Below are 20912 nucleotides of genomic sequence, written 5' to 3'. Positions count from 1 at the left end.
CATTTGATTGAAAATAGAACGGGATGATGCCCTTTTTAATAGTAGAAAGTGATTGGAGGGCAACTAATCCCCCTCGGACGCCCACCCTCCCTTTTGTAAATACGTTTAAAACTAAATGTTGCCTTAAGATTAAATCAAAATGCACTGTGTTAATGCTAATTCCCAATAAGGCATCTCAGTAGTATCCCAAGAACGACTGAGGGTATTATGTTCAAACATTCGGGGCTACTCCTGCTCTTAAAATTTAACCAAGTAAAAATAGCGTAAGTTTATCCAAGCTATCAAAGAAAATAAGCATATATTTTTGCGAATGGTATCAAATTTTCTATTTCAGGTCAACTAAAGGAGGTTTGAAACGAAATTACTTTCTTTGATAGCTTGGATACACTCACGCTATTTTGATTTGGTTAAATTTTAATAGCAGCAGTAGCCCCGACAGTTTGAAAATAATACCCTCAGTCGTTCTTCTGATTAATTAAAAAACTTTTTCCCTAAAATAAGTTATTCAAAGAAAAGTAAAGAACTCCATTAAACAAAAAATGAGCAAAAATAAAATCAAATAATCTACGAAGCGTGAAACTACCGCAAATCAGCATCGATAAATAAATCAAACCCAAAACGAACAGAAATTACAATAAATAACCGAGTCAAACTCAAAATGAGCAGAAATTAACACAAGTTGTGCTCAAACTCCCTATGCCTTCCCAATGCCAGAACATAATTTGCGCTTTACTGAAAAAAATACAAATGAATGTGCATTGTCAGTTTAATATACATATACTTATATTTAGTAATCAGAATGTTAATATTATTTGATTTATTAAAGTTATAAAAGTAAAAAGATTTATATTTTTTTCAGTAAAGTGCAAATTATGTTCTGGCCTTGGGAAGGCATAGGGGTTTTCAGCACAACTTATGCTAATTTCTGCTCGTTTTGAGTTTGACTCGGTTATTTATTGTTATTTCTGTTCGTTTTGGGTTTCATTTATTTATCGATGCTGATTTGCGATAGTTTCACGCTTCGTAGATTATTCGATTTTATTTTTGCTTATTTTTTGTTTAATGGAGTTCTTTACTTTTCTTTGAAAAATTTATTTTGTGGAAATTTTTTTTTTTAGTTAATAATAAATAATACATTGTGCCAACATCGTTCTTATATGCCCCCAGTGCATAACTTTTCCAATCGAATGAGCCGTTTTTGAAGTTTCTACGATAACTCCTTCGATACGAAGTGCCCTGGTATGGAAACCAAAAAAATAAATAATACATTGTGCCAACATTGTTCTTTACTTAGGCAGCGCTATTGCGCTGCCTTTGGTTTTCCAAACTGACGGAATTCATTCTGGGTGCTTAGCTTTTGTTTTGATTCCAGAACATGGGGAATCCAATCTTTTTAAATTTGGTTAACTTTTCATTTTTAGTTGGTAATAGCTGATAAATACATATTTGTTTTTGCCTGACTATCAGAAGCTGGAAGCGAGAGTAGTATCGTATCAATTAGCGCTACCAGTGATTCCATAATATGCCTTACCACTAGAAGGTATCTAGTTCTACAGACGGTACACGCCTTACCAGACAGGTTTCTGTATCAACACCCATTTTCTGGACCAATCATAGACTAGGAATACAGAGGGTACTTAATGTACAGTGCAGTTTCAGCGGTACATGCATTCAGACATGTTTTTCTAGGTTCAATAGCTATAACTAAAGACCGCGGTATAATGTGTTCAAAGGTTTATTGGACTTTCTTTAAAAAAATTCTGGTCGCAGCCGGAGGGGAAAATAATCATGTTTTTTCGGCCCGTGTCGTTTACATTATTAGCGGTATCATAGCTAACTCTATTTGCGAAAAAAGGTATTCCATTGGTATAACTCTGCTCTGAATGATCTTAGTTGGTGATTGAATAATAGGGGTGAAACAGACCTCGAGATTTATTTTAATTGGATTGTCTGAAAGTGCTAGAAGGGTTAAACTTCTTACCAGTTAAGGTAAGTCCGAGGGGGTTATTAACTCTTACGCAATTTAATATAAATTTAGAATAACATCATTGGTATAAATATACGGAAACGATTACTGTTGACAAGGTGATCATGGGACTTAACTTGGCTGTAATTCTTGGCTGTGTTCTGTATAACATAACTACCATTTGAACAGTGTTGCCAATATAACATATGGTTTAGCATTGGGGTATGCTAAAAAGTTGAAATTAATAGACTCTAGGCGCCAAGATGACCTTATGCCTTGACTTAGCTCTACTTCTTGACTGTGTTCTGTATAATACACAAGTACCATTAGAATAGTGTTGCGAATATAAAATATGCATTAGCATTGTGGTATGCTAAAAAGTTGAAACTAATAGAGTCATAGGTGCCAAGATTACCTTATGGCTAGACATAGCTTTACTCCTCGTCTCTGTTCTATATAATACACAAGTATCAATTGAGTAGTGTTGTCAATTTAAAATATGCCTTAGCATTGGGGTATGCTAAAAAGTTGATACTAATAAAGATATAGATGCCAGGAAGAGAGTTTTAATAAAGAAATTCAGAACAATCCTTAGAAATCCTTAAAAATCAACTAGTGAGATGAATATGGGTTTGAACCATCAAGGACCGCAACCACCAATGACCCTAACCACCAAGGACCTTAACCTCCAAGGGTCCTCTATACCCAACCTCCAATGGGCTCCCTCCCTCCAACTTTTTGGGCCCCTCCCTCCATTTTCATTTTTTTGCCTTTTTTAGTTTTTTTTAACTTTTTTTTATGATTTTTTTAACAAGGTATTTTTTTCAACTTTTTTTTACATGTCTTAGAATGACTTAAAAGATACTTAAAACATAAAAAAATTCCCATTTAATATGTTCCAAACTCAAAATGAGAATGATATAGAAATGTCAGTCATGATTTTTACTATTAGAAAAATAATATTTGTAGTAGCACTTTTATTTTAGACTTAATTTTTTTTGGACATAAATTATTCAACTTTTTTTTTCTTTTTTTTTACTTAATACACTAAAATTTCTCTAAAAAGTAACAAGTATTTTCTTAACAGTAACAAATTTCTTCTAATAGCACCAAGTATTCCGTCAAAGATAACAAATTTCTCATAGAAGTAACAATTTTTTGTCACTGATAACAAGTTATCTTTAAGAAGTAACAAGTTTTCTGTAAATGATACCTTATTTTTCTTACAAGTGACAATTTGTTCGTTATGATAACAAGTTTTCTGTCAGAAGTAGCAAGTTTTCCTTAACACTTAACAAATTCTATCAGAGTGAATACATTTTTTATCAATTTCTTTTGACAGATACGTGTGATAACACTGACCAAATCTAAGTGACAATCTACGTCGGATAAAATTGATAAATTTTAAGTATCAGAGTGAATCAATTCTTTGTAAATGACTTTTGACAGATACGTTTGATAATACTGACCAAATCTAAGTATCTAAGTATATTTATCAGCTTCTTTTGTCAGATACATCAAATAACATTCACGAAATCTAAGTATCAGAGTGAATAAATTCTTTATAATCGTCCTTTGTCAGATATGCCTGATATAATTGAGAAAATCTAAGTATCAGAGTAAATAAATTCTTTATCATTGCCATTTGAAAGATACTTTTGCTAACACTGAAAAAATTTAAGTATCAGGTGAACAAATTCTTTATTAGCATTCTTTATCGATATCATTTCTCGGATACGTCGGATAACATTGACAAAATCTATGTATTAGAATGAATAAATTCGTTATCAACAATCTTTTGTCGGATAGGTCGGGATAAAATTGATAAAATCTTAGTATCAGAGTGAATAGAATCTTTATCAACATCCTTTATCAGAAATGTCAGTTAACATTATCAAAACCTAATTGTCAGAGTGATTAAATTCTGTATCAACATCTATTGTCAGATACATCGAATAAAATTGGGATAACATTGATAAAATCTAACTATCAGAGTGAATAAATTTTTTCTATCAACTTCTTTCGTCGGATACATCAGATAACATTCACGAAATCTAAGTTTAATATTGAATGAACTCTTTATCATCGTACTTTGTCAGATATGTCTAAAAAAATTGTGAAAATCTAAGCATCAGAGTGAATAAATTCTTTATCAATGTCTTTTGACAGATACTTTGGATGAAACTGATCAAATCTAAGTATCATAGTGAAAAAACTCTTTACTAACATTCTTTGTCGATATCATTTGTTGGATACGTCAGATAACATTGACAAAATCTATGTATTAGGATGAATAAATTCTTTATCAACATCTTTCGTCGGGTACATCAGATAATATTCACGAAATCTAAGTATCAGAGCGAAAAAATTCTTTATCATCGTCCTTTGTCAGATATTCATGATAAAATTCAGAAAATCTCAGTATCAGAGTGGATAAATTCTGTTTCAATGTCTTTTGAAAGAAACTTATGATAACACTGATACACCTTAAGTATCAGAATGAACAAATGCTTCCTCAAGATTATGTATCGATAACATTTCTCGAATACGTCAGACAACATCGACAAAATTTATTTATTAGGATAAATACATTCTTTATCAACATCTTTCGATGGGTACATCAGATAATATTCACTAAATCTAAGTATCAGAGTGAATAAATTCTTTATCATCGTCCTTTTTCATATATGCCTGATAAAATTGAGAACATCTAAGTAATAGAGTGAATAAACTCTGTTTCAATGTCTTTTGACAGATACTTTTGGTAGCACTGATAAAATTTAAGTATTATAGTGAACAAATTCTTTATTAACATTCTTTATCGATATCATTTCTCGGATATGTCGGATAACACTGACAAAATTTATGTATTAGAGTGCATAAATTCTTTATTAACATCCTTTGACAGATAGATCGGATAAAATTGGGATAATATTGATAAAATGTAACTATCAGAGGGAATAAATTTTTTCTATCAACTTCTTTCGTTGGATACATCAGATAATATTCACGAAATTTAAGTATCAAAGTGAATAAATTCTTTATCATCGTCCTTTGTCAGATATGCCTGATAAAATTGAGAAAATCTAAGTATCATAGTGAATAAATTCTGTATCAATGTCTTTTGACCAATACTTTTGGTAGCACTGATAAAACTTAAGTATCAGGGTGAAAAAATTCTTTATTAGCATTTTTTATCGATATAATTTCTCGGATACGTCGGATAACATTAACAAAATCTATGTATTCAAATGAATAAATTCTTTATCAACATCTTTTGTCGGATAGGTCGGGATAAAATTGATATAATCTAGGTATCAGAGCGAATAGATTCTTTATCAATATCCTTTGCCGGAAATGTCAGTTAACATTATCAAATACAAATTCTCCGAGTGATTAAATTCTGTATCAACATCTATGGTCAGATAACTGGGGCGACATTGACATAATTGTAGTATCAGAGTCAATAATTTTTTTCTATCAGCATCTTTGTCGGATAAATTGGATAAAATTGAAAAAATCTAAGTATCAGATTGAATTATATTCTTTATCAACACCTTTGGTCGGATACATCGTATAACATTGTCAAAATCTAAGTATCAGAGTAAATGAATTCTTTATCGGCATCGTTTGTCTGTTACATCAGATAACATTCACAAAATTTAAGTATCAGAGTAAATAAATTCTCTATCAATATCCTTTGCCAAATATATGTGAATATATTTGCCGAATTTAGGTTCACTTAGAGTGGTGCACCACTCTAAGTGAACCTAAATTAACCCAGCTTTTTGCATGTCTCTCTCACTATGACTGTGTGTGTGAGCGGGTGTGCTGCCATTTATAACCAGTCTAACCTAAATTCAACGTAACGATGCTTAAAGTAAAAATTAATAAAACTTAGATTCTATGAATTGTATCTGATGTATCTGATAAAGACTTTGATAACAAATTTATTCACCCTGATAATTAGATTTTGTCAATTTTATCCGATGTATATGACAAAAGATGTTGATAAAAAAATTTATCTTCCACTTAGATTTTGTCAATTTTATCCTATGTATCCGAGAAAAGGATGTTGATACAGAATTTAATCAATATGATACTTAGATTTTGATAATGTTATCCGAAGTACCCAAAAAAAGGATGTTGATAAAGAATTTATTCACCCTGTCACTTACATTTTGTCAATGTTATCCTCTGTATCCGAAAAAGGATGTTGATATAGAATTTAATCATTCTGATACTTAAGTTTTGATAATGTTATCCGACGTTTCCATTATAGGATGTTGATAAAGAATTTGTTCACTCTGATACTTAGGTTTTGTCAATTTTATCCGACATATCCGACAAAGGATGTTGATAAGGAATTTATTCATTCTAATACATATTTTTTGTCAATGTTATCCGACGTATCCAACTACTGATGTTGATAAAAAAATGTTAATAAAGAATTTATTCACTCTTACACTTAGGTTTTGTCAATTTTATTACACGCATCTGTCAAAAGACATTGATAACGAATTTATTCACTCTGATACTTGTATTTTCTCAATTTTATCAAGCGTATCTGACAAATGATGATGATAATGCATTTTTTCGCTCTGATACGTAGATTTTGTGAATGTTATCCGATGTATCCAAAAAAGAAGTTGATAAAGAATTTATTGACTCTGATACTTAGATTTTGACAATGTTATCCAACATATCTGAAAAATGATGCTGATAAAGAATTTATTCAATCTGATGCTCAGATTTTGTCAATTTTATCCGGATAACCGATGTATCCGGCATAGGATGTTGATAAAGAATTTATTCACTCTGATAATTAGATTTTATCAATTTTATCTAACATATCCGACAAAAGATGTTGCTACAGCATTTATTTATTCTGATACTTAGATTTTGTAAATTTTTATACTTTGTATCCGACAAAGATGTTGATAAAAATTTATTCTCTCTGATACTTAGATTTTCTCAATGTTATCCTATTATCCGTCAATAGACGTTGATAAAGAATTTAATCACTCTGATACAGTCTTATACTTAGATTTTGACAATGTTATCCGACGTATCCGACAAAAGATGTTGATAAAGAATTTATTTAATCTGATCGTTTAATTTTGTCAATTTTATCCGATGTAATTGACAGAGATGTTGATAGAAAACATTTATTCACTCTAATAGTTAGATTTTGTCGATGTTATCTAATGTATCTGAGAAAAGATGTTGATATAGAATTTAATCACTCCGATAGTTATATTTCGATAATGTTAACCGATATATCCAGTAAATGATGCTGATAATGAATTTATACTTATATTTTGTGAATGTTAAGCTGGTGTAACCGACAAAGGAAGTTGATAAAAGAATTTATTCACTCTGATACTTAGATTTTGAAAATGTTATCCGATGTATCCGACAAAAGATGTTGATAAAGAATTTAGTTCGATTTTGTCAATTTTATCCGATGTAATTGAGAGAGATATTGATAGAAAACATTTATTCACTCTAATAGTTAGATTTTGTCGATTTTATCCTATGTATCCGAGAATAGATATAAAATTTAATCACTCCGATAGTTAAATTTCGATAATGTTAACCGATTTATCCAGTAAATGATGCTGATAATGAATTTATACGTAGATTTAATGAATGTTATCCTGTGTAACCAACAAAGGAAGTTGACAAGAGAATTTATTCACTCTGATACTTAGATTCAGACAATGTTATCTGACATATCCGACCAAAGATGTTGATAAGGAATTTATTCAATCTGATGCTTAGATTTTATCAATTTCATTCCATGTAATTCACAGAAATGTTGATAAAAACATTTATTCACTCTAATACTCATATTTTGTTGATGTTATCCTATGTATCCGAGAATAGATATTGATATAGAACTTAATCACTCTGATACTTAGATTTTGATAATATTAACCGACGTATCCAGCAAATTTTGCTGATAAAGAATTTATTCACGATGATACTTAGAACTTCTTAATTTTATCCGACGTATCCGACAAATGATATCGATAAAGAATGTTAATAGAGAGATTCTTCTCTCTGATACTTAAATGTTATCAGTTTTACCAAAAGTATCTGTCAAAAGGCGTTGATACAGAATTTATTCACGCTGATACTTAGATTTTCTCAATTTTATCAGGCATATCTGACAAAGGACGATAAAAAGAATTTATTCACTCTGATACTTAGATTTCGTAAATTTTATCTGATGTATCCGACAAAAGAAGTTGATAAAGAATTTATTCACTATGATACTTAGATTTGGTCAGTGTTATCAAACGTATCTGTCAAAAGACATTTACAAAGGATTTATTCACTCTGATACTTAAAATTTCTGAATTTTATCCGACGTATCCGACAAGGGATGATGATAAAGAATTTATTCATTCTAATAAATAGATTTTGTCAATGTTATCTGACATATCCAACTAATGATATCGATAAAGAATGTTAATAAAGAGTTTGTTCACTTTGATACTTAAATTTTGTCAGTGTTATCAAACGTATCTGTCAAAAGACATCGATAAAGAATTTATTCACTCTGATACTTAGATTTAGTCACTTTTATCCAATGTATCTGACAAATTTTGGTGATAGAAAAAATTATTCACTCGGATAGTTAGATTTTAACAATGTTATCCCGTGTATCTGACAATAGATGTTGATACAGAATTTCATCACTCTGACACTTAGATTTTGATAATGTTAACCTAAATATTCGATAAAGGATGTTGATAGAGAATTTATTCACTCTGATACTTAGATTTTGTGAATGTTATCTGATGTAACAGACAGAAGAAATTGATAAGGAATTCTTTCACTCTGATACTTAGATTTTGGAAATGTTATCCGACGTATCCGACAAAAGATATTGAGAAAGAATTTATTCAATCTGATACTTAGATTTTGTCAAATTTATCCGATTTATCCAACAAAATGCTGATAGAAACATTTATTCACTCTGATACTTAGATTTTGTCAATGTTACCCCATGTATCTGACAATAGATTTCGATACAGAATTTAATCACTCTGACACTAAGGTTTTGATAATGTTAATTGACATTTCCGGCAAAGGATGTCGATAAAGAATCTATTGGCTCTGATGCTTAGATTTTATCAATTTCATCTCTACCTATCCGACAAAAGATGTTGATAAAGAATTTATTCATTCTAATTTATAGATTTTGTCAATGTTATCTGACGTATCCGACAAATGATATTGATAAAGAATATTAATAAAGAATTTGTTCACTCTTATACTTAAATTTTATGAGTGTTATCAAAAGTATCTGTCAAAAGACATTGATACAGATTTTATTCACTCCGATGCTAAGATTTTCTCAATTTTATCAGACATATCTGACAAAGTACGATGATAAAGAATTCATTCAATCGGATACTTAGATTTCGTGAATGTTATCTGATGTATCCGACGAAAGAAGTTGACAGGAAAAATTTATTCACTCTAATAGTTAGATTTTATCAATGTTATCCAAATTTTAACCGATCTATCTGACAAAAGCTGTTGATAGAGAATTTACTCATTCTAATTGGTAGATTTTGTCAATGTTATCCGACGTATCTGACAAATGATATCGATAAAGAATGTTACTAAAGAATTTGTTCAGTCTGATAGTTAAATTTTATCAGTGTTACAAACAGTATCTGTCAAAAGACATTGATACAGAATTTATTCACTCTGATACTTTGATGTTTTCAATTTTATCAGGCACATCTGACAAAGGACGATGATATGGAATTTATTCACTATGATACTTAGATTTCATGAATGTTATCTGATGTATCCGACAAAAGATGTTGATAAAGAATTTATTCATTCTAATACATAGATTTTCTCTATGTTATCCGACGTATCCGACAAATGATATCGATAAAGAATGTTAATAAGAAATTTGTTCACTCTGATACATACATTTCATCAGTGTTATCAAAAGTATCTGTCAGAAGACATTGACAAAGAATTTATTCGCTCTGATGCTTAGATTTTCTCAATTTTATCAGACATATCGGACAACGTACGATGATAAAGAATTCATTCAATCTGATACTTAGACTTCGTGAATGTTATCTGATGTAACCGACGAAAGAAGTTGATAGAAAAAATGTATTCACTCTGATAGTTAGATCTCATCATTGTTATCCCAATTTTATCCGATGTATCTGACAAAAGATGTTGATACAGAATTTAATCACACTGACACTTAGGTTTTGATAATGTTAACCGACATTTCTGGCAAAGGATGTAGATAAAGAATCTATTCGCTCTGATACTTAGATTTTATCCATTTTATCCCGACTTATCCGACAAAGGATGTTGATAAAGAATTTATTGATTCTAATACATAGATTTTGACATGTTATCCGACTTATCCGAGAAATGATATCGATAAACAATGGTAATAAAGAATTTGTTCACTCTGATACTTAGTTTTTTTTTCAGTGTTATCAAAAGTATCTATCAAACGGCATTGATAAAGAATTTATTCACTGTAATACTTAGATTTTCTCAATTTTATCAGGCATATCTGACAAAGGACGATGATATAGAATTTATTCACTCTGATACTTACTTTTCGTGAATGTTATCTGATGTATCTGACAAAAGATGCTGATAAAGAATTTTTTCACTATTTTACTTAGATCTGGTGTTATCAAACATACCTGTCAAAAGACATTGATAAAGAATTTATCCACTCTGATAGCGTTTGTTAAGTGTTAAGGAAAACTTGCTACTTCTGACAAAAAACTTGTTATTATAACGAAAAAATTGTTACTTCAACGAAAAATAAGTTATCATTTACAGAAAATTTTTTACTTCTAACAGATAACTTGTTATCAGTGACGAAAAATTGTTACTTCTATGAGAAATTTGTTATCTTTGACGGAAAACTTGGTGCTATTAGAAGAAATTTGTTACTGTTAAGAAAATACCAGTTACTTCTTAGAGAAATTTGAGTATGTTAAGTAAAGTGTAAGTAAAAAACACTTTTGAGTGTGTAAGTAAAAAAAGAAGAAAAAAAAGTTGAATAATTTCTAAGTAAAAAAAAATTCAGTCCAAAAAAAGTGCTACTACAAACATTATTTTTCTAATAGTTAAAGTCATGACTAACATTTTATGTCATTCTAAGAGATGTAAAAGACAGTTGAAAAAATACCTTGTTAAAAAAAATAATAAAAAAAAGTTAAAAAAAAACTTCAGAAAAAAGTAAAAAAAAATAAGGGGAGGGACCCAAAAAGTTGGAGGGAGGAGGCCCCTTGGAGGTTGGGGACAGGGGACCCTTGGAGGTTAATGTACTTAGTGGTTAGGGTCATTGGTGGTTGCGGTTCTTGATGTTTCAAACGCATAATCATCTCACTAGTTGATTCCTAAGGATTTCTAAGGATTGTTCTGAATTTCTTTATTAAAATTTTCTGCTTGGCATCTACATCTTTATTAGTATCAACTTTTTAGCACACCACAATGCTAAGGCATATTTTATATTGACAACACTACTCGATTGATACTTTTGTATTATACAGAACACAATCGAGAAGTAAAGCTGGGTCATGTCACAGGGTCATCTTGGCGCCTATGACTCTATTAGTTTCAACTTTTTAGCATACCACAATACTAATGCATACTTTATATTGGCAACACTGTTCAAATGGTACTTTTGTAATATAAAGAACGCAGTCAAGAAGTAAAGCTAAGTCAAGGCATAAGGTCATCTTGGCGCCTATGAGTCTATTAGTTTCTACTTTTTAGCATACCCCAATGCTAAATCATATTTTATATTGGCAACAATGTTCAAATAGTAGTTATGTATTATACAGAACACAGCCAAGAAGTACAGCCAAGTTAAGTCCCATGATCACCTGGTCAACAGTAATCGTTTCCGTTGATTGATACCAATGATGTTATTCTATTTTTGTATTAAATTGCGTAAGAGGTAGCACCCCCTTCGAGCTTACCTTAACTGTTAAGCACTTTAACCATTTTTTACCACATTCAAACAATCCAATTAAAATAAATCTCGTGCTCCGTTTCACCCCCATTATTCAATCTCCAATAAAGATCATTCAGAGCAGAGTTATGCCATTGGAATACCTTTTTTCGAAAATAGAGTTAGCTATGATACCGCTAATAATGTAAACGACACTGGCCAAAAAAACATGATTATTTTACCCTCCGGTAGAAACCATTATTTTTTTTACAGAAAGCCCAATAAACCTTTGAACACATTATACCAAGGTCTTTAGTAATGGCTATTGAACCTAGAAAAACATGTCTGACAAGGCAGTAACCGTTGAAACTTCACTGTATATTAAGTACCCTCTGTATTCCTTGTCTATGATTGGTCCAGAAAATGGGTGTTGACACAGAAACCTTTCTGGTAAGGCATGCACCGTCTGTAGTACTAGATACCTGCCGTTGGTAGTGCATATTATGCAATCACTGGTAGCGCTAATTGATACGATACTTCTAGCGAGTTTTAACGAAAAACGTGCCTGCTTGCCTATAATCTTGACTGTAGTGTAAAAGTAAGGATTAATAAAATTGTTTATAGATGAAAGATGCAAAGCATTTCGAGAATATTTGCAGGTGGTTGTCTTCAGGAAAAGTAAGCAATTCCAAAAAATAGAGTATAAAACGTAAAAAATTAGTAGAAAGTAATTATTTAAATAGATTTGGTGCTAGATAAGTAGTTTTAGCACTACTTTGGTGCTAGTGATATTTTTTACAAAAATATATATCCAATAGGGAAATATTTTGTTTTATGTCATAAGTTTGCAAAATGTGTCCCTTTTATGTCTCAAGTTTCTAAGATATGTCCCTTATATGCCCTATTACGTCATTATGTCCTGACACAGAGGAATATGTCCTTTGGACATGCAGTATGTCCAGTTGGCAACCCTGATGAAGATATGAACTAACAAAGACAAGAGAATACACCTTGAATCTATGGATCACCAAACTGAAACGACCGTCAGACAGGGAGGTAGCCACTCTTTATTTGCATAACGAGGGTTACTTCCAGGGTCACTTTGATCCCAGTTGAAATTAAATTAGGCGTCAGACTAACTCTGACACATGACATAGATAAGGTTCTAATTCAGATGCATCCAATTAATTCTCCGAATATCCAAGGTGTTGGCGGGGGGGGGCGTTTTAAGTATACGCCACTCTTGGAAAAATCTCTAATTCTATTAGAGTAACTCGGCGGTACCCCAGAAGCCAGCGTAACTCCCAAGCGCCACGGATTTCTACGTGTCCCATAGCTGGCGGTTCGCAAAACCGTCAGGAGACTAGTGTACTTTCCCCGTGGTATAAAAGTGCCACACTTCTTGGCCCCAGGCAACATAAGCATTTAACTCCCCAACTCGCTTTCTTTTCCTCGGGGAAATATTTCTTACTGAGAATAGGATTCTCTTCGTATACCAAGCTAATCTAATCTCAGCCTCTCTCTAGGCTTCAGACCCTACCTAGGCTAATCAAAAAAGTCAAGGGTATAAATCCATTGAACATATATGCTTTAAATTTAACCTGTATGAGTCATCGCTCGTCTGTATTTTCAGGCTTAGATTAATTAGCAAGTTCGGTACTTGTCTATTACATAAAACACACTCGAGAAGTGAAGTTTGGTGACAAAAAAATATGATGAAAATAGAATACTTTATTAGAAAAATTGTGAAGGTCATTTGTGAATTATTAAATTGGGAGGTTCAGTGTCGATTGACCGTTTTAACTCAAAGAAAAACAAAAGTTCATTATTAACGCAATTCTTGACCTAATTCATTTTAGTGAAGTTCACTCGAGATGTGAAGTTTGCTGAATGCTAATCAAATAAAATAAAATTTTGATGAAAGCATAGTAGTTTAGAAACAAATTTGGGGTCGATATTTGCACATTAGGGATGGGGTGGGGGTAAAACATAGCATATATTAAATACGTAACCTAAAAAAACCAATTTTAACCTAAACAAACCTATTTAACCTGATGAAAATAGAATACTTTATTAGCAAAATTGTGAAAACTACAACTTGGAAATATGCTCTCAGAACGCAGAAATGTCCTCAAGTAATTGCTTTAAAATGAACTCGGCCTTCTGCCCTTACTGCCGCCCGCCACATGTAATCTACTAAGTATGAATGTTAATAATTGCGGGATGTACCTTGGTGCTGTTTGTTCCCTAGCTTTGCAGAACCCCACAATATCTCTACTTTTTGGGAAGAGGCGCCGGTTTCTGGGTCGACAAAATTCTTTTTGTGGTTCACTTTCAAATGAGTGAAACCTACTTGTTTCAGCTCAGTTGTGTTGTAGCCCTTCCAACAATCTGAAATGATTCTTGAACATCCATAGTGAGACTATATTCTATCACTAGTCAAAGCAAGCAAACCGGTGTCCTCAAGAATCGCGTTAATAATTAACTAAAATGAACTAGGTCAAGAATCGCGTTAATAATGAACTTTTCTTTGTCTTTGAGACGGTCAGCCGACGCCAAAGCTCCCAATTTAATAATTCACAAATGAACTTTACAATTTTTCTAATAAAGTATTCTATTTCCATTACAGTTTATAGTCACCAAACTTCACTTCTCGAGCGTTTTTTATATAATAGACAAGTACCTAATAATTTCTTTAATTAAATCACAAACACTGATATCTCTCTTCTAAAAGTCAGAACGTCATTCGTCCTTTACTAAAAACAAAATGTAATTTAAGAGTTTTCTCTTTCATCGTATCAATGAATGCATAGATCCTGATCTTGGTAGTTTTATCCCTTTTTTGTTGATGTTATGATAAATTATTTATTTATTAATAGTGATTTATGTTCATTTTACACTTGAATTACTGTTTGACTTAATCTAATGCTTAGTCTAGTTTGACTTAATCTAAATACTTAATCTAATTATATGGTTTTCATTAAGATGACTTCCCTTTTGGAGCCCCCCCCCTATCTGATAGTCTGGCAAATTTTTCTCACGCTTGTACATTTTGATGGGTAAAAGTATTCCTAGACTTAATAAATTTTATATATTTGAAATGAGCATAAAAAGCTGTTGATTGTTATCGAATCCCCCCTTTTCAAGAATTTCGGTTACTATTGGCACGAGTTGCTCCTTACTTACAGTTCATTACCCCAAGTTGTTTGATAGATTTAGTTTTTTTGGTCGTTCTTGGCTGTAAGTAAGGTTTTCATTAAAGCACTTCTTATGCTTTCAATAATTAGCTTCCTGAGTGATTTATTCGCTTGAATGTAGGCTTTATATCACTAGATTTAGGAAAATGTATCCTTTCTAGAGTTTTCTTGGTCGTAGATAAAAAAAAAGGAATTAAAGAAGTCGGAACCTATAAAAACTGACATCAATGCTATTGAGCGGGATAAACAAAAAACAAGGAAAGAAAACAATAGAAATCGTAATAGTTAAAAAACAAAGTTATCTTTTCTTTCATTGCAAAAAATTGGTAAAAGGTAACAGCCTTTGTAACCGTACTTGTCAAAATATCTCATAGAGCGAGGGTGAAAAAATATCTATCCAATTTTGAATATTTATTAAAAAAATATCGAAGTTACAGGACAATATGAAAATACCTCGAATAAATTTAACATGAAACTTATAAAAAATGCTATCAAGAACTTGGAACCTATAAAAACTGACATCTATATGAGTAGGATAAACAAACAAAGAAAAAATATAAATAGAATTCGTAATAATTAAAAAAAAGTGTTTTTTTCTTTCTTTGCAAAAAAATTTTAAAGGTTAACAGATTTCGTAGACCTAAAATATTTGTAAAAATATCTCATAGAGCGATGGCGAAAAAAATCTATCCTATCTTGGAAATTTATTAGAAAAAAATAACGGAGCTACAGGAGGATATGAGAATACTGTCGAATAAGATTAATATATGTCGTCGGCTCAGTAGTTAGTCCTTCGCCTTCAGAAATTAAACCGGTTAATTCTACTGATTTTCGTTTACCAGCCTCCAGGATAATTTCATAATTTTTGATAGTCTGAATCAACAGGAGTTCCGTTCCTAATACGCTGATGTGCATAAGTTACAAAAAAATCTGCAGCATTGCAACGACAACCAGAAGCCGAATTCAGTTTAAATTAGATATTTAAAAAACGAGTCTTTTTAACTGAAAGTAAGGAGCAACATTAAAATTTAGAAGAACGTAAATTATTCTGTATATTGGGGGGCTGCCCCTTCATCAATACCTCGCTCTTTACGCTAAAGTTTTTTAGTACTTTATAAAAGTTTCTCATTCTAATTAAACAGCCCTTGTGTTTCAGGAGTCGTTCTTAAATAATTGTGACAAAAGGACAAACTTTAGCGTAAGGACCGAGGTATTGAGGATGGGACAGGCCACCTCATATATATTTTAACATGAAATTTTAATAATGCTCCCTACTTTCAGTTGATTTTATATTTAATTTATAACATAAAAACCCACTTCCTTTGATCCATTTATTGTCATCAAAATTCTATTTTTTAGAGTTTTGTTACTATTGGGACAAACCTTTAATTATTTACAGTTCATTATCCCGAACTGTTTGAAAAGCTTGTCCAGAATATGACTGGCAAACGCATATTAGTCCAACATTCAGCAATTCCAAAATTGAATAAAGAGGAAAGCAGGACAATACTTTCAATGACGATATTAGAAACTTTTTGCAAATTTTGAATTTTGATCTTAATTGTGACCTCTTATGGGTCGTTTTTTTGTAATGAAGGTGAAGTAGACCTATTAAAATAGTAAAACTATATTTCCAGCAGATTCAAAACAGAAAATTTTTGCAACTGAGCTTCCCTAAAAAAAAGTTCTGCTATGCCCTTTTTGTGGTTTCCAATTGCCACAGTTTCAACCTATCGTACTAATAAATTTAAAGTTTCTCTTTATCTTGCAGGCTCTTCTGCTGGAGTTTTAGGAGGTACCATCAGCGTGACTGGGCTTTTCCTGGCACCTGTCACTGGAGGATCCTCCTTAATTCTTACACCTGTGGGGCTAGCACTCTCAGGAGTTGGAGTTGCAGCAAGGACGAGCTCAGTGTTGAGAAATGGGTATTCGACAAAAAAAATTGTTGCTGAGATTCAAGCAAAGTTGGACCGCGACATTGATATTAGCAATGCGTTGAAAGATATAATGTCAGAAATTACTCGCTTCTGTTTCAACTTTACAAAAACCCTTAGACACAGTGAAAAATTAAATCAGGCTTTCCAAAAATTTATTGAAGATAATTCTGGAACAGATGCACTGGCAAAAATGAAGGTATGGCTGCTTCTCTCTGAGTTTTGCCAAGATGTTAACGTAGGTGACGATGATGAGAGGGACTATCACTGCAAACTTGACCCGATTCTTGCTAGCAGACTCACTAGAGCTGTTTTGGTGTCTGCGTCACATGGAATTATTACTGCTCAGTTATCCCTTGGATTGGTTGGCTTAGGGATCAATATAGCTGACATAATTGTGTCTAGCAGAAACTTAAAACATAATATGAAAAATGAAAGTATGCTTACAGTTGAAAACATGCTGACTGATTTAGAAAAGGAACTTGCTTCAATGACACTTTTAAAGAATTATCTTGACATTGCTAGTAACGAAGGAAGACCCGAAGTTCTGAAACTAAAAATTGGATGTCAGCAACTTAGTAAGGAAATTAGAAGTTGATAATGTCAGATAAAATTTCCGAGAAAAGTGCATATATGTTGAACAAAGTGACTAGTTAGGGCATGGGCTTTTAACTCATATTGTTTGAGGCCTAACGATATTAAATTAAAGTAACCCTAATAAAATGGCGAATAATAAAAATCTAGCTCACGCTTGATTTATTAACTAAAAAGAAGAAAACTCAAATAAAGTAAAGAGCAAGTATCAAACGTTAAACTGACCATAAACTGTATATGAGGGGAGTCGCTTCTCCCACAACCCGCCCTTCCCTAAGCCCCCCACCCTCAACCACCTATTCTTTAAGCCCCAACTGTAAGTAAGGAGCGACTCGGCTCAATAGTAACCGAAACTCTAAAAAACGGAATTTTGATACCAGTAGATTCCTCAAAGGAATCAGTTTTTTATGCTGATTTCAAACATATAAGTTTCATCAAGTTTAGTGTTACCCATCAAAAGTTACGACCCTGAGAAAATTTGACTGATTTTCGATTTGGCTGGTTTGCTAGAAGGAAGATCCTGGATGCGTGTTCTTTTTTTTTTTTTTTTTTTTTTTTTTTTTTTTTTTTAGGGGTTATCGTATCGATCCAGCAGTCCTAGAATATCGTAAGAAGGCTGATTCAAACGGAAATTAGAAGTTCTAGTGCCCTTTTTTGGTGACCAAAAAATTGGAGGGTAGCTTGGCCCCCTCCCACACTCATTTTTTTTCCAAGGTCACCCAATCAAAATTTTGAGATAGCCGTTTTGTTCAGCACAGTCAAAAATCTAATATATATATATATATATATATATATATATATATATATATATATATATATATATATATATATATATATATATATATATATATATATATATATATATATATATATATCTTTGAGGAAGACTTAATCCCCCACAGTCCCCAGGGGAAGGGCTACAAGTTATGCCCATTGTTTACATATAGTATTGGTTATTATAAAGTATACAGACGTTTTCAGGAGAGATTTTTTCTGGTGGGGGGGGGTCGGAGGAGAGGGTTACGTAGGAGGATTCTTCTATGGAGGATGTTTACTTGGGGGAAGGAACCTTTCTATGAAGGGGGTGCCGGATTTCCCAGCATTATTTAAGAAACGATCAGAAATTAAGTAAAAAAAAAACGAATTTTTTCAACTGAAAGTTAGGAGCAACATTAAAACTTAAAACGAACAGAAATTATTACGTATATGGAAGGGTTTTTCCCCTAGTCAATACTTCGCTCTTTACGCTAAAGTTCGAATTTTGTTCCAATCACAAATCCCTGAATCACAATGGCCGTTTAATTAGAATAGATAGCTCTTTTGAAAGTGCTGAGAAAACTGTAGCGCAAAGAGCGAGGTATTGACTAGGGGAAGAACTCCCTCATATACGTAATAATTACTGTTCGTTTTAAGTTTTAATGTTGCTCCTTACATTCAGCTGAAAAAAAATTGTGTTTTTTATTTAATTTCTGATCGTTTTTTAAATAATGCTGGGAAAGTTTTAATCCTGCTCCTTACTTTCAGTTGAAAAACTAACTTTCAATTTTTATTTAATACACTTAAAAATAATTAAGCGGAACAAATATAGCGAGCAGGTAATTCAAAGTGTTTAACTTACCAATTGCTTTTCAAAAATTCTAAATAAAATTTGTGTCGTCTAACGAAATTAAACGAAGATGATCCCATTAAATGCAGGAGGTATTTTGACCTTTTTTTTCATACACACTACTCTTATGTTACAGCAGAGCATTTATTCTTAAATTAATGACAATAGAAGTCGAGCGTAAAGAGTAGGTGATTTAGGTGGAGATGACCTGATTGGGTACCAATATAGCAGACAATGGTAACACCAAAATTTTGAAACATGATTTTAAAATGAAAGTATGGCAGCTATTGATAATGTGGTAAATGATTTAGAGACAGGGCTTTCTTCAACCAGATTTTTGTAGAATAAATACAAGACAGACAAATCTCTTGACAATACCGGTAGCTAACACAATCTTGCAATCTTTTTTTTTTCAATTCTAAGAGTAAAAATCCAGGAATGTAAGAAACTTAAGCTAATGGCAAATAAATTCGATTAGTTCCCTATTATTTCAGGGTAAAATGTGTTCTGCAGTTTTATTAGCATACTTCTATGACAATTTGAAGGAGCCAATAACATTATTACTTAAGCCAATGTGGAGTGGGGCTACATGACAAAACCCCCATCATTTTCGAACTTGATTGCTTCTCGCATCTGAAATTTTAAGCCAGTAAAGACAACAAAGTATAAGTTCTCCAGTCCCCACCATTACTTGGGCTGTATGAACATTTACTGAGAATCAGGCGATTTCTTACATAGTTCCTTTCTTCATCAGTTTCCATGATACCAGATGAATTCAAGCGGAACACCGTATCAATCACGAAGGTTATAACTAACCCCATTCAAACAATCTTAAAGCCAAATGAGATTGAAGGAAATAAGTAGGAACCTATCAGGAGGTCGTGACAGTACATAATTTATGCATGTTTTTATGGTTTTTCCCACTGAGGATGTTTTTTCATGGTTTTTATAGCTTTGATGTTTTTTCATGGTTTTTCTCACTGTTATATGATGATTTGTTTATTGGATGTTTCTTGGATGATTATGTGTGCTGGTCAATTTATTTGTTCTTTTCATGGATGTAAACATATGTTCACATCAACAATTTCTGAATGTAGACATCTGGTTATTGTTTGATGGTTATGTGTGTTGGTCAATGAATTTGTTGTTTTTTCGGATGTAAACATAAGTTCACGACAACATTGCTGAATGTAGACATCTGGTTATTGTTTGATGGTTATGTGTGTTGGTCAATTTATTTGTTGTTTTCTTGGATTTCAACATAAGTTCACGACAACAATTGCTGAATTATTGATCGAATCTAACGGGACAGGATCACGTGTCTCTTTTTAGGCCAATCAGGGAATCTGAAATATTAGCGGTACAGGATTGCAGAGAATATAAGGAAACGATTTTGCTAAAGTTGTGACTATTGTGTGAATAGAATTCAAGGAGTGAGAACAGTTTGACTTTGCTCATTTGGATATATTTGTAATAATGATGAGTGGAATAGTTTACACTATTAGAAGTTGATAGTGGAGTTGGTAGCAATGATACAAGAGCACCAAACATTGCAGTGGAAATCACGAGAGGATCACGGCTTTGTCTGGAATGGGATGAAGTATATGCAAGATATGTGATATCCTTCAGCAAATTTAAAATG

General features: G+C 32.2%; 1 protein-coding gene across 1 annotated transcript in view; it reads left to right on the top strand.

Annotated features, from left to right (window-relative positions):
• Positions 1-17791, top strand: part of LOC148954143 (apolipoprotein L3-like) — a 44682-nt gene extending 26891 nt beyond the window's left edge. The window contains exon 2 of the mRNA XM_089086938.1: positions 16908-17791. Within this exon, the coding sequence (XP_088943064.1) occupies positions 16908-17668 (761 nt within the window). The 3' untranslated portion in view covers positions 17669-17791. The remainder of the gene's footprint in view (positions 1-16907) is intronic.
• Positions 17792-20912: the final 3121 nt, after the last annotated feature.

The sequence above is a fragment of the Artemia sp. Qi Xiang Cuo genome, chromosome 3 (genome assembly GCF_049724085.1).
Source record: "Artemia sp. Qi Xiang Cuo chromosome 3, ASM4972408v1, whole genome shotgun sequence".
Classification (NCBI taxonomy): Eukaryota; Metazoa; Arthropoda; class Branchiopoda; order Anostraca; family Artemiidae; genus Artemia; species Artemia sp. Qi Xiang Cuo.
The sequence above is the reverse complement of the archived record's forward strand: the minus strand, read 5'-3'. Positions and strand labels throughout refer to the sequence as shown.